Genomic DNA, 16152 nt, shown 5'->3' on the forward strand with positions numbered 1-16152 from the left:
TGGACCTGGTTAGCAGAGCTCGGAGCACAGTCAAAGTCAGTTACCACCAGAACCAGTTAAAAAATGGGGGTGATCAGGGCAAAAGGGATCACTTCCTCACACCCATTCTAAGCAAGATGGTTGAGTAGGTCGATAGTGGCCTGCCTACAAGCTTCTTATGTCATCGAAGCGACAAGTGGGTTGTCAATGTATTGAATTATGATTGAACTGCATAGTAACTGTAGGGTCTCTAAATTCTTCTTGAGTATGTGATTGAAATAATATGGGCTCTCTGTATACCCCTGAGCAGTGCAACACCACCCGCGTTTTCTCTTGGAATCTAAAAGTGGAGAGAAGTTGTCCCCTATTGTGTAGGGAGACAGAAAAGAATGCTTGACATTGGTTAACAACTATGATCCATTCCACATCTGAGGGAATTTGGAATAAGATTACAACAGGTTTTCGGTGCCATAGACTATTTGGTTTATTTTTCCAAAATCCTGAACTATCCTCCATTTTTAATTCGCTTTTTGCAATTACAGGGGTTTTATCCTGCAATGGCTTGTGGAGTCATTTTGTAAGGACGCATCTGAGGAAACACTGCATTGACCTGAGAGTCATCTTTAGAGGTTTAGCACCATTATTCAACCAATATCCTTTCCTATAAAATCCTATACATCATCTTTGACCAATTCCTTTATCTCTGGATGTAAGTTTTCCTTGGAAAGCACTGGGTATAATCTGACTACAGATTCCAGTGCATGCAATTTGAACTCTGCATCAGCTGCTTGAATATTCAATCCTACTCTGTCTGGAGTGCAATATATTGCACAGTTAAATTTACACAGTAGGTCCATCCCCAACAAATTTATGGCACCTGAGTCGACAAACTGATGATGCTCTTTGATAGCACCAACTTTGACTTGGACTTCTTTTCTTGAGGGGAGGAAGGGTTAGGTTTGTGACCTCAAATATCCGAGCAGTTGAACAAGTGGCCCCTGTGTCTTATCAGAAAATACACAGGATGTCCATTGATATCTCCATCTACATATGGTCCAGTCTGACCCACCTCTAAGACTGCACCAAGCATGTATTTTTCATCCCACCGCGAGCACCCTCATTGGACCTGTTTGAACTCCGTGAAGCTTCCCAACATTATGGGAATTTAGCAGACTGGAATGTAAATGGGCTGGGCTGAGCTTGGTTACTGGGTTGGAACTGGGTATTCCATCTTTGCATCTGTATGGCCACATGTGGATTTTATTGCAAACCTGGCTTCTGCATTCATGAGGATGTCCTAAGAAGTTTTGGTACCAGGAGACGTTCTCCCTGCATTGCGAAATTTAAGGCTTGGACATCGATCATCGCTCAGTCAGGGTTATATCTGTATTCTCGCTTCCAGGGGCCAACTTTGTTGCGAATGTGATGAGGTAACCTTCTTTGAAGCAAATATGTTGGTTCCCAACATATTTCCTCCTCACCTTCCTATTTCCTGGGTATTTCTTCCATAAGATATGAGGCCTCCCTGCTTGCTTAATCCTACACTGAGATCAAGGTCTAGCTTTGGACTACGAATTTTTAACCGTTTCATGCCTCCATTCTGCACCAGATAGGTCTGTACAACCGTAAAAGTTTCCTTCAACCCTCTTAGTTTAGCATCAAACATGTTGCTGCAATATTTTGCATACTGTAAACTCTCGTCTACAGGCTTACTTTGCCAGCATGATCTGATTACTGATTTTGGGTCGTAGTCATTGCACAAATGAGGCAAGGGACCCTCCCATGTTCTCTCTTAGTGGGTCTTTTAGACTGCTAAGCACCCTATACACCTGCATTAATCTCGCAAAGCATGCATTTACAGATTCTTTGCTCTCTTAGGATGTTAGGAAAATCTTGGGCCAATTAATTTTCTTTTGTGGTACCTATGGCTTAAGGTGACCAATGACTGCATCTTATTTAGTTTTAACAAATAACGATACTCTTGTCTTGATGATATTTAGAATTTTTTTTCTTTGTGTCAGATCAAACCTGCATTCATCTGCCACTTTCTCCATTCTCTTCTCACACTCTTTCTCACTGTAATGTCCCAAGAAATCTAATCCTGCATTGCCCTTTACAGTCTCTTCCAATTCAGTCTTCAGTTGGATTCTCTGAGAAGTCTGTTCTCTGAGTAGCAGGGTGATCTGTGGAGTCATGTTGGTCATAGTACTTCCTATAACAGGAGTTCTCAAGGCCTCTCTCTGTGGAGTGGCTGAACCTAACATACCGAATACATCCATAGATTTCGGAAGGATACTCAGAAGGCTATAGCTGTGTGGGGTGATTAAAGTAATGGGGAAGATACTTATGTTAGCTGATGATTGTATACTAAAGGCAGCAGGTGTCGAGGTCTGGATAGCAGGTGAGTTGGTTGTATCAGTGTAACTTGGGGGTGAGTTAGCTTCCGGAGTGGTTGTGGTGACCGCACCGTTTTCAGCAACTAACCTAGCGGTAGCACCTGGTACCTGTGCTGCATTATACGGGGGTGATCTTATTCTAAGAAGTTCATCTATGAAGATGTCATCCTCCTCACTCTCTACTTCTATCTCATGCCTCAATTTATTTTGTCTCTCCATCAGAGGGCAAGCTCACAATGTTTCAATCACTTCCTCATGCTGCACTCTTAGCCAGGAATAAACCTTACCACAGACCTTTAACCCTTTGCGCAGCGCGAATCTTCGCGCTGTGCGGGCTCCCTGCCGTCCTCCGCACACGCCCACCATGACTTCGGACGGCCAGGGGCCGTCCGAAGCACATAAGGGGTTAATGCAAATTTATTTTGCTTCTTTTTGTTTTCAGCCTGTTCTCAGAGATTCAGGGCCAAAAAATGTGTGGATCTTGGATGAGGTTTTAAGTAATTCATTCTCCTTCTCAAGTTCTTTATTCTTGGTATGTGGAAAATGTCACTTAGTGGAAGCCATAATTCCCCAGCCTGAGCTGTGTATTTGTGCCATTGCTGAGCCGCATGTGGTTGTAACCCTTCTTTGCTGGCATTTCCCTAGCTAGAGTGCCTTCAGATGGGAATTTCTCTTTCTTTTTTGCATTGTTCCCTTTTTTCAAAAAGGATTTCCCATTCTGTCAAGGTTCTTAGTCCCTCCTTGTTCCATCCCTTGCACTCTCTACACTTCTGAGCTCACGACCTTCCTGCCAATACCAGCGCATCTCAGTCAAAGTTCACCCTATTGCAGCACTGGTTTGGCGTTCGCCAGCCAATCTTTGCATAACACCTTATGATGTAAGCACCCTTATACTGACCGCTTCTCCTCAACTCTTTCTACTTTTCTCACTGTCATTTTTCTGACCCTCCTTAAACGGAAATCTACAAGATAGAGGACACTATTTACTTTTACACAAAACCAAACTCTCAACCTGTGGGAGTCTACCTTACCAGCATGCTCCCTACATGCACCAAGGAATGAACATCCTCTAAGTTTGTTTAGTACATTTGCACAATAAAAATGTTACGTCCCTATCTTGCTGTGACTGCTAGCACTTACAGCACACCTCACCTTAGCAGATAATTTCAACAACTTGACAAATCAAACTGCGGTACCTGTGTACAACTTTATGGCTTACACATAGGCAATTCACACACTGTAGCTCTCCAAAGTCGAAAAACGTAGTCTAAAATACAGTAACTGCCATATCCACATATCCAAGTACTAATGCCACATTATAGCTAAATTCAAACTCCGTCCACCACATTTCACCACAACATGTCAAACTAAAAATCCCTTTCAATCAGGGGAGGGGAGAGCTAGAAGGACCTATGATCCATTCAGCTTCCTGTCAGTAATTATTAGTCAAAGGGGAATGGATCACTTGTACCTGTAACCAAGGTCCTCTGTGTAACATCCGTCAGTACCCAAAAGTGGTACTTAGAGAACCTTCATTCACGTAGGTAGATCGTATGGCGGTTTATCTTGATTCTCCACCTTTATTAGATACGTGACAGCATCATCATTGGGTCTCTTTTTATGCTTCCTCTGCCAGAAGGGAACCACTGGTTTATACAGTAGTGATCAGAGATTGTTTGGTGGGTGAAAAGTGCTCAAGTGAGGTGTGGTGTTAAAAACTCGTCCTCATACTACCTAAGAAGTAACATCTGTATACTATCTGGTGTATAGGAAGATTGTTTAAAAAGTGAGGGACGGGCAGGGAGGACTGGTTATGAGTCCGTTGCACTGGCGGAGGAAGCATAAAAAGAGTCACAATGATGAAGTTGTCACGTATCTAATAAAGGCGGTTACAGGTACAAGTGATCCATTCCCCTTTGATTAAGAAAAAAAACTAAAAATCCCACCATGCATTGCTTTGCCTTGTTTCTCATTCAACTTCTGCACACCTATAAATCCCTATTGATAATCACGTCATTCTTTCCCCGGTTACCAAAACTACCACCTCATCACCCCACAATCTCCAGGAACCAGGATTGGATTGAGGCTGTTTCAATCTGCGGGCAAAACCGCCTGAACCATGAAGGTGCATTAATCGGTTTTATGCTCAATATACCTCACCCAACTGAGTCCATTCAGTACGGGATGGATCCACTCAGAACCATCACCTCTGCTATTCGATCTATCCGCACGCATTCCTGTGTCTCATTTACTTGTCCAATTCAGGCCAACTACTTGAACCGGAGCAGTGTAGTCCCTAATGGAATTTGGTACTCCCAGATGGCCCCTTTTCTACCTATTAAATCTCAGACATTAAGGTGAAGCTGTAAACACTTTCAATAAGAATGACAAACAGGAGCTAAAGTTTAAAAGTTTACTCAAAGAATACAAGTACAGAACTACATAAGCTGACTCATCAATCAGTTAAGCATATTGTCATATAAATCATAAGTACAAAAGAAGTCTGTAAAGTTCTAAGGAAAATTCCAGCATAGATTCCACTTTTAAGAAATGGAAAGGCAAAGCTCACAAAAATACAAGTCTCTTCATAGGACTTTAGACAAAGGATTTCGTACATTCACTACACCAATACATGGTTCTCAGGCCATACACCAATGGGAAACTAGCAAGAATAAACATTTTACTACAGAATAAGCGTGGATTTATTTCTCCAAGATGTTCAACAATTTATTAATAGTTCTCAAGATTTCGGTGGCTTTATCTTCCGAACCAGTAATAACTGGGTGTGAAAGTGATTGTTTGCTTACTAGACCAGCCTATGAATCTGCTTTTTTATATATTGCTATGTCCTTAATCCGATTGAGTATAACCTCTGAATGGATTAGTCCGATTCCCCCTACCTTTATTAATTGGAGAGCAAGGATCCTAGCCCTCCAAAATCTGGAATCAGCGGTGTTTCAAAGAGGGGGTAAGAGGAGGCGCGAGAGGGGCTCGAAAATATGGGCACCATTTACACAATGGTTGAATAACTGAACGTTTGAGTCTTTTGACTACAGTGCTCCCATGAGATGCTATATGTTTCCTTCTGTGTTCTATGATTTACCTGACCCTAGTTCTTTTCAGTGATAGCTTTGTACCAAATCTTTGCAATTTATGTTTTTTCACTCTTGCATATTTATAGCAAACTATGTGTATACTGTTCTCTTGCAAACGTTTGCCATGGTATATTATTTGGTATGTTATTTTTAATTAAGTTGTCAAGCTGAATAATGAAAAATAAAAAATAAATAAAAAACAGAATAAGCGTGCAGATTCTCTCATAATTTTACGTTCGATTCAGAAGTTCCCAGTGTCAATTCAGGAGACATGACTTAATACATAGTATGTAATTCAGTCTGGGACAGCTAGCTTGTCCTTGATTAGGTACATCACATTTAATAAGGTGACTGGGAAAGTCTCAGTCTTTCAGTGTAAAATCCCACAATACTTTATTGCAGCAAGGAACACAACAGCAATCACATGATACATTACAATGTCATATCCAAAATGGTAGAAGCACCATTTGACTTAAGTTAGCATAAGCTTCTCATGGTGGTAGGGGATGGGTCTGCAGGGGGACTGTGAGACGACTTGGACCCGCACAGATAGTGTTCAGCAATGGTGGACTGGTAATATTGCAGTATATTCTTTAGTACATTTTGGTATCTTCGACTGTAAAACATGAATGTCTTATAGTTAGGTTTGTAAAATGTATACTTAAAACTTCAATAAAGAAATTTCATTAAAAAGAAAGTTTGGATAAGCTTGATTTCTCATGCACTAAACACTACAAATAAACACTACTTCCAGAAACAGATCCCACAGTACTGAGCATGTGTTTTTGAGTTTCTGATTGCTTTCTAACTTCTACTTCTTGCCATAGATGACCAGGCAGCAATGAGAAGGAGGAGCCAAAAGAGCTGGAATGAGTCTGATCTGGATGTGGCCTACGAAAAAAAGCATTCCCCGCATGCAGGCTATGAACGTAAGCCAAATAACAGTACATCATTCATTGACAATGGAACTGATCTTCTGTGGCACATGTTGGGATGAGGCGAGATCTCCGAGCCCTTCTAATTAGGCTTTAATAGCCATTACATCAGCAGAAGCTCGGCCCTGACGTGTTGAGAAACAACTAGTGTGGCTTGTTGGCATTATGTTGAAGTCACTTTCTAATGCATCTAGCACTGAATGTATGACGGAACAACGCATGCCTTTACTACGCAGACTTTACAACATTTTGCTTTTACCACGCAAGTATTCCCCCTGCATATGCCTTTACTACGCATGCCTTTCAAATGCCATTGCCATCCAATACCTTTACCCACTTCTGAAACCTACAAATACCCCAACCAATACCGCCTACCTGCCCCAGACCCTAAAAACACCCTTACCACCCAATTCCGTACCCACGCCTAAAATTTAAAAGCACTCTTTCCACCCAATACTCTTATCCACCACTAAACCCTAAAAACACCCTTACCCTATATATATGTGTGTGTGTATATATATATATATATATATGTGTGTATATATATGTATATGTATATATATATGTATATGTGTATATATATATATGTATATGTGTGTGTATATATATATATATATATATATATATATATATATATATATATGAGGTACGTGGCGCTCCTTAGGCAACTCACAGCATTCAGCCGATCAGAAGACACAGGAACCAGCAAGACCCGTAGTTTGGTGCAAATGTTTTTATTTTAGTATTTTAGCCCAGCACCAGTCCGCCATGACGCGTTTCGGCTAGAGATAGCCTTGATCACATGACAACGTCACGAGGGCTGATCACCCTTTTTAAAGTGCAGTGTGCCATCACATGGGTTAGAAACAGAAAAAATACTATTAATGTTTCTAAACTTTCCACAACAAATAATTACGGCGTAAATGCCCGTATATTACAAAAGTCACACAATAAGCAGCATATATTCTTGTTACGATAAGTAACTTTGTAAAACTCTGCACAATATTAGAGTTAAAAATGCATGTTAAATACAAGTACATACTCAGGCACGGGTAATAGAAACTTTTAAAATTCATATAAAAGTTAAAAGCCTATAAATAGTTATATACATGTAAAATATAACTAAAATTATACTTCATTTATTTACACATTTGATCCAGGTATGCTGTATTAATACCCTGGGTCAAATCTAAAGTGCAATAGTGCCCAAGTGGGCAAATCCCAAAGCCTAAGATGTATGCTCAGTACTGTGCAAAATATGCTAAATGTGCAACATTAGCTGATGGCAAAAAAAAGTGCTACCAAGTGCATGATAATTAATAAAATCAAAGTTAAGAAATGTCAGTTGGTCATATATATATAGATATATATATATCCTCGCAGCTTCTGTAAACGGCGTTTTGGACCACAGAATAACGGACCACCAAGCAGCAAGTAAGTATTCCACGAAGACTTATTATCTCTTCATACGCGTTTCGGTTAACAGGTAACCTTGATCACATAGCGACAATGCAATACACTTCCACATTTAAATACTTGTTTTTTTTTTTCAAACATTGCTCACCACGTGGTGCTAGACAGTGAAAACATACTTTTAAAGGCAAAGTGTCTGGACATTTGAGTATGCAGTTTTAAACTGTACATTGGGCATTCATTGATATCGGTCTTGTTTTTGCTTACAGTACTCACTTATTTCAGCATAAATGCATTGAAACCGCTGTGCAACATATCGCAATAAATAACGAATAAATATGTGTAAAATAATACATTTCATCTATTTCACATCATTTTCAATTGAGAGACTAGGCCGTTACAAAAAAAAAAGATTCTTTCACTTTTTCTTAAAAATTTACAGGCACCATCTCCACCTTATTGAAAGAAAACTCTAAAAGATATCAAAATTCAGAGTTAAAAATCAAATGTCAGCATAAATGCTTTTAAAACCCACTTGTGCAAAATTATGCATTGGTAGTGCAAACTCCAAAAGGTATAAACATTCAGAGTTAAAACAAATATCAGCATAAATGCTTTTAAAACCAATTAGTGCAAAATTATGCAATAATAGTGCAAATAACCTATGTGCAAATGTTGCATAGATTGACTGCTCTCATGAAGAGACCGATAACTCTTGTTGTTTTTTGTTGTTTTTAGTGTACTCAGTCACATACATCTCATGAGCATTTCTAGGTTCTATGGTCTAGAGTCCGAGCCCGGACAACAAACCATCCTGGCTCATTTCATCTATTTTCATCCTTGCCAAAAAGTGCTTAGTGCTAAAATACATGAAAAAAGTAAGGTTTAAAATCAGGAATGAGAGAACTTTCGCGGTTACATTTTATATTGAAGGACTTTTTCTCTCCCTGCAGTCACTATTAGCCTTCTGTATTGGCTCAACTATATGTTGTTTTTTCTTAAGTCTTGGGAGGTATGCTACAGGAATGTGTGCATGTCTTCTGTGTTTTTCAGTCCATTAGGAGACTTGCTGTCAAGATTTAAAATATATTTTGTCTACAACTGCCTTAACAATTTTTCCCTGTCCCCACCTCTTTTGGGCATCGGCACAGAGTCAATAACAAAGTACGATAGACAATTAATGTCTTTTCCATGTATCGCTTTAAAATGTCTCGCTACCGGATAGGTGGGATCACAATTTATAATCGCTCTGATGTGTTTTAGAATTCTCACGTGCACCGGGTTTTTGGTACTTCCAACGTACCTAAGTCCGCAGGTGCACGTGAGTATATAGACAGCGAATTCTGTGCGACAGTCATAGTTGCCCTTGATTTTTTGTTCTCGCTTGTTAAAGGGTGTGCTGTATTCAGTTGTGTTTACGCCAAACTTGCACGCCCGACAGGTTGCGCACTTGAAAAAGCCCTGTTTTACCGGTAACCACATGGAAGCAGGAGCCCCTGCTGCTTGTGGTTTGGATACGTCTGCGGCCATATTTTTGCAGTTTCTAAAAGTTACCTGAGGTTTATCGGGTAGGCTTTCTTTTAAAATGCTGTAGGTTAAAACAATTGGCCAATTCTTGTTCACTATAGCTCTTATTTTGCGCTCCTGCCTGCTGAACGTGGTGATTAATCTTGGTGCCTCATCCTTCTTAACAATTTCATTTTCTACCTCAGTGTGTATTGGCAGCAATTCAGATCTTGGTCTCTCACTGGCTTTGGCTGTAGCTCTATTTAGAATATGCTCTGTGTAGCCCCTGTTTCGCATCCTCTCTAAGCTTTCATTTTTGCATTTTTCATATTCTTCAGGGGTGCTACAGATGCGCTTAAGTCGCAGTATTTCCCCGTAGGGTATGCTGGAAATTAAATGTTTTGGATGTGCACTTGAGGCATGGAGGGTTGCATTGCCTGCTGTGGGTTTTCTATATGCAGTGGTAGTCAGTTTGTTGTTTGCAACCTGTATCTGAACATCTAGAAATTCAATCGAACTAGTGCTGTGCCGAGAAGTGAAATACAGGTTATAATCATTGCTGTTAATTTTCTCAATAAATTCATTAGCTTTCTGACTGTCCCCCCTCCAAATAATAAACACATCGTCTATAAAGCGCAGCCATAGACAGACTCTTTGTTCCACCTCAGTTTGGTGTTGCCTGCAGAACCGAGTCACAAGAAAACTGAAAAACAAAGGTGAAAAAAAGAAAAGGGGGCAGGGTAGAAACACCCTGACCCCCTAGGCCTGCTCAGGGGGTCCAGCAGGACCCCTAAGGGCCAAAGAAAGCATTTTTTTAAAAATGTCAACGAAATTCGCGCTGGGGTCACGAATCCCGCTGAAATGTGTTTTTAAATGAAGCGCAGGAGAAATGAAGCGTGGGCTCCCGTGCTTCTTTAATTGAGGCCCCCGGGTGGGTCAGGTCCCAGGGGCATTTGCAACAAATATGAGGGGGCCCCGGCAGCCCCGGGGACCGCCACACCCCGGGGCTTGCTTAACATTATTTGCGGGAGTGCTCTTGGCCCAGGGGGATCGCCACCCTGGGGCTTCTTTTTTTAATGGGTGGGGGCCTCCAGGCCCACCAAGCCCCGGGAACTGCCACCCCCACTGATGTTTGCTTTGGCAGCCAACTTGCCCACCAGGTACCTCCAGTAAGCGCCACAGGGCTGCATGGCAGAGGAGTGGTCCGAGGCCACGCCCCTTTTTACACCTCTCTGCAACTCTGCTCTATGGCGCTTACTGGAGATAGCTGGTGGGCTAGTTGGACCTCAGGGAACCTCAGGATTTAAGGGGACTTATACCCCAACTTAAAATGAGTCATGTGGTACCTTTGCACAGTGGTGAAGGGTGGGGGTGGGCCTACTAGCCCACCAGGTACCTCCAATAAGCACCACAGGGCTGTGTTACAGAGAGGTGGTCCGAGGCCAGACCACGCCCCTTTTTACACCTCTCTGCAACGCAGCTTCGTGGCGCTTACTGGCAGCCGCGGCCCATGGAGGGAGTTCCGTGGGGCAGGAAGGCAGGGCGGGGGAAGGGCAGGGTGGGGGGTACTAAATACCAGAATATGGATAATTGGGGGTAAGTAAACAATTTATTAAATAAAAATGAATTTCTTAGCGCGGCCTGTATCGAATTTTGCGAAATTCGTTTTTATTTATTAAATTGTTTACTTACCTCCAATTATCCATATTCCGGTATTTAGCACCCCCCACCCTGTTTCTCCCTCGCCTCGCCTTTCTGCCCCATGGAACTCCTTCGACAGGCCGCGGCTGCTTACTGGAGGTACCTGGTGGGCTAGTTGGACCCCAGGGACCTTTAAGATTCAAGGGGCGCTCTGTGGTGCATTTTAAATTGGAGGATTAAGTCCCCTTGTATCCTGAGGGTCCCTGGGGGCAACGAGCCCACCAGGTACCTTCAGTAAGCACAACAGAGTTGCATTGCAGAGAGGTGAAAAAAGGGGCGTGGCCGCGGACCACCTCTCTGCAACACAGCTCTGTTGTGCTAACTGTAGGTACCTGGTGGGCTAGTAGGGCCCCAGGGACCCTCAGGATTCAAGGGGACTTAATCCCCCAACTTAAATTGCACCCTGGAGCGTGTTTGCACACTTGTCACATCAGGCACACCCCCTCACCACTGGTGCGTTGTAAGTTGGGGGATTACGTCCCCTTGAATCATGAGGGTCCCTTGGGTCCAACTAGCCCACCAGGTACATCCAGTAAGCGCCACAGAGCTGCGTTGCAGAGAGGTGTAAAAATGGGCATGGCCTTGGACCACCTCTCTGCAATTCAGCTCAGTGGCGCTTACTGGAGGTACCTGGTAGGCTAATTGGCCCCCAGGGACCCTCATGATTCAAGGGGTTTTGCAGTACTCTAATCCTCCAGTCAGTACCCATGCACTCATGCAGTGACCCATGCACTAACATATGCAATGCTACAGTACCCTGAGCACTTCCCATGCAGTCCAGCCATCGCCCTGTCAGTACCCATGCTCTCCTTCAAACTCCCAGCCAGCACCATGTAAGTATCCAATCACTCCACCAAAACCCAAGCACTTATAAATTCAACATGCACTCTCCTTGCAGTACTCTAATCTTCCATTCAGTACCCATGTACTCATGGAAGTGCCCAGGCACTAACACATGCACTGCTACAATTCCCTAAGCACTTCCCATGCAGACCTCTTACCACCTACACACTACTGATTCACTCCTCCAATTACCCAGGTAGTACCTATGCACTCCATAAATCCCTCTGTCACTACCCTTGCACTCCTCCAATCAGCCAGCCAGCACTATGTACTTATCCAATCACTCAGCCAAAACCCAAGCAGTTCTAAAATCACCATGCACTGTCCTTGCAGCACTCTAATCATCCAGTCACTACCCATGTACTCATGCAATGATCCAGTCACTAAAACATGCACTGGTGCAATCCATTGAGGACTACCAATGCAGTCCAGTAATCTCCCTGGTACTACCTATGCAGTCCTCCAATCACCCAGCCAGTCCTATGTCCTTATCCAATCACTTCGCCAAAACCCAAGCACTTCTAAATTCACCATGCACTCTCCTCACAGTACTCTAATCATCCAGTCACTATCCATGTAGTCATGCAATGATCCAGGCACTAACACATGCACTGCTACAATCCCTGTGTACTACCCATGCAGTCCTCTAACCACCTACACACTTCTCATTCGCTCCTTCATTCCCCTGGTAGTGCCCATGTAGTCCAGCAATCACCTTGTCACTCCCCGTGCAGTCCTCCAGTCACGCAGCCACTACCATGTACTAATCCAAACTCTCCACCAATACCCAAGCACTTATAAATTCACTCAGGCACTCTCCTTGTAGTATTCTAATCTTTTAGTTAGTAGCTATGTACTTTTATTTATTTATTTGCAAAGTTTTATATAGGGCTGGCTAGACCCGGAGGTATCAGTGCACTTTACATAAGCATCAGCAAGTTACAGGTTACATAATTACATAGCCAAGTATTGACATAGGAGGAAAAGCATGAGATTACACAATAATGAGTTATTAGCGCATACACACGTCTTCGGGGGAGAAAAAGGTAGAGGGGGAATGGTAAACGGGGGTAAGGAATGCATGTGGCAGACACAACGGGAAGACGAGAAAAACAATGTCCGATGTCCAGCTGGGTAGGTGGCGGCCGAGGGGTGAACCAGAGCCAAACTCCTCTATAGCTGCATCGGACAGCTCCACCGGGTATCGGCCAAGGTTGCGCGGGCACTGCGGTAAGTACCGACAGTTATGGTATCCGCCCAGGGGGCATCGTCAAAGTTCCATCGAGAACACCGGTCACGGAGTTACTGGGAAGCGCCGCCCGCCTCATTCTCCAGCTCGCCCCCAGGTCAGGAGTGGTGAGAGGAGGGGTGGAAGGGACAGTTTCGAAATCTGCAGAGCTTCCCTACTGCAAGGCATTAATTACACAGGAGGCCATTAGACACACAGTCGTCAGGTGAATCGCTGATTTGGCTGTCTGGGATCCCGCTAGCATGATGGAGCAAGAGCTGTGAGGGACTACTGCACAGGTAAGAACTGAACACCACATGTGCTAGTCGCCATCTTGTGATCAGTCTGCACTCGGTTGCGTTTGCCAACACAGATCATAGATGAGTCACTGGGCAGTTGTAGATTGTAGTAGTCTAAATTTCAATTATAACAGAGCAGGGTCCTCCAACGCAGAGCGCAGGTAAGTTGGTGCACCGCTTTACACATAGCACAGATTGTGGCGAAAAAAGATCATATGCGACACTATTGGGGAAAATAACTACTGCCATTTTAGAGTAAGGCAGGGACAGGCAGTCATGAATACCGTGTATGTAAGTGACAAGCAGCGGACCAAAAAACAAGGTGTACCTTGATCAGAGGGGTGTGAACGGCTTCCCTCATAAGCAGCAGCCGCTCAGGAAAGGCAATATAAGTACTCCTAGGCTGGAGGCTCCGCAAACGGTGCGGCCGCCATTTTGAAGCCGATGCTGGCCATCCCTTCTCTTCTACTGATTTAACAAAGTAAACAGAAAATGTGTCCATTCATCACTGCACAGTAACTGAATCGTAGGCGCTGCTATTAGAATTCTACAACATGTGTTAAAAAATATCTAAATCTGTAAATATGAATCTCCTCTGCCGTGGGCCGCACTGGTCGCCCTAAACCGACACCTTCTTGAAGTCGGGCACAGATGATTATTGCCTCCACTTTACTCATGCAATGATCCAGGCACTAACTGATCACTGTTACAATCCCATATGCCCTACCCATACAGTCCTGTACCCACTTACACACTTCTCATTTGCTCCTTCAATTCCCCAGCTAATACTCATGCAGACCCGCAATCACACTGTCACTCCCTGGGCACTTCTCCAGTCACCCAGCCACTACCATGTACTAATCCAAATACTCCTCCAATAGCCAAGCACTTAAAAGTTCACCATACTAATAATCCACTCAGTGCACATGTACTCATGCCTGCTGCAATACCTTGAGGAGTACCTATGCAGTCCAGTAATCTCCCTGGTACTATCTATGCAGTCCTCCAATCACCCAGCCAATCCTATGTGCTTATCCAATCACTGCGCCAAAACTCAAGTACTTATAAAATCACCATGCACTCTCCTTGTGGTACTCTAATCATCCAGTCACTACTCATGTACTCATGCAATGACCCAGGCATTAACTCATGGTAAATACAGAGGAGGTCATGCTAATCACAGGGGTACCCCAACGCATAGTGTTCCCTAGTGTATGTAGGCGTTTTCACTGTATTCGAAGTGTCTTTTAGCGTAGCACTGGCTCTAGGCCTGGTTAGTCAGTCAGTTACCACCAGTACCTATCAGCAAAAAGTTGGGGGCACAGGAGGACTTTCTGCTCCTCTATTGATTCTTTCTGCACATCTCTTCTTTTTCCTGCACTTTTCTTCGTCTTTCTGGACTTCTGTTCCATCTTTCTGCATTTGTCTTGCTTGTTTCTGCGCTTTTCTTCCTCTTTCTTCACATGTCCTACCTTTGTAGGCATAGTTAGAAATTAGCATTTAAAAAAACCTTAGAAATTCACTGAAAAAACGATAGGTTTTAGGGACGTTATAGTTAAAAATTTTCATTTAGAAACCTTTGAAATTCACTGAAAAAAATATAGGTTTCAGGGACGTTATATATTTTGTAACTCGTTTTTATTGACATTTTGCATTAACAGTGGCTTATTGTATCAGATAACATTTGCATATAAGACAGCTACTAGTATGTTTCTCAAAGCGCATTCATGATCATGCCATTACTTAGTCAAGTATCCAGTCACCATGGAAGTCTTCCAATGAGAACATGCTGAATATAACTGGGGGGATAAAATGGGGGGGGGTGGTCATGTGATGCAGGGTACAAAGAGCGAGTGTGACCGAAGGGTGGCGTATACTCCTATAACAATGCAGTATAGCAGGGTATCAAGGGTGTAGGAGGGGACCCATAATCAGCCTAGGGACAAAAGGGCGGTTTATCCTGAAGGCGCTTGGTTAGGTGCTACTGTCAGTTAGCTGCGGGTGTGTCCTGCGGTGGGGACTCGGCATTTGTGTCCGTGGCTTTTCCCTGTGGTAGTGTGATTTGCGATGTGCGAGGAACTCCCACCGGGTCGTCTTGGGCCGGTGGTTGCCTAAATTGATGTGGTAAGGTGGCCCAATCTATTGTCAGGGACGTTATAGTTAGTTGGAGATTTCACTCATACAAAACCATAGAAATACCGCTGTTATAGTTAGTAGACCTAACTATAACTCGCGCCCCCGCAATGTGTGTGTGTATATATATATATGTATATGTAGTAGTGGTAGTAGTAACTGAGCTTATAAAGCGCCTGGTTACACTAGCCAGTGTGTCCCCGCGCGGTACCGCTGAGGAACCCATCCTGGCCTGTTCCTGTGAGGCGCCCACTCCTGGGAACCCCAAGGTGAAGCCAGGCATCCTTAGCGATTAGGGCCGGTGTGGAGATTAAGCAAGCTATTGCCCAGAGTTGCAGAGTGGAACCCATGATTAGAGTAGGCACTGTGGCGAGAATTATCAGGTCCGCGGACATTGAGCCCAAGACCCTGCCACGACGGGAATTGAACCCTGGTCCCGGGTCAGATCTCTGCATCAGGGTCTGCCACTCTAACCAGTGAGCCCCACTTCTCCACGTATGTGTGTATATATATATATATATATATATAACTTCACTTCTACACTTTACCTGAAATATAATTACCATTTTGTTGTTAAAGGCATGTGTGCTAAGGGCACTGTGTGGTAAGTACCGTGTTGTAAAG

General features: G+C 43.4%; 1 protein-coding gene across 6 annotated transcripts in view; it reads left to right on the forward strand.

Moving 5' to 3' along the window:
• PPP1R13L (protein phosphatase 1 regulatory subunit 13 like) overlaps positions 1-16152 on the forward strand; it is a 753157-nt gene that overhangs the window by 680859 nt on the left and 56146 nt on the right. For all 6 annotated transcript variants that reach the window (XM_086938376.1, XM_086938373.1, XM_086938374.1 and 3 more), the window contains one exon: positions 6298-6399. In XM_086938376.1, coding sequence (XP_086794502.1) covers positions 6298-6399 — 102 coding nt within the window. The remainder of the gene's footprint in view (positions 1-6297; positions 6400-16152) is intronic.

The sequence above is a fragment of the Lissotriton vulgaris genome, chromosome 9 (assembly GCF_964263255.1).
Source record: "Lissotriton vulgaris chromosome 9, aLisVul1.2, whole genome shotgun sequence".
NCBI lineage: Eukaryota > Metazoa > Chordata > Amphibia > Caudata > Salamandridae > Lissotriton > Lissotriton vulgaris.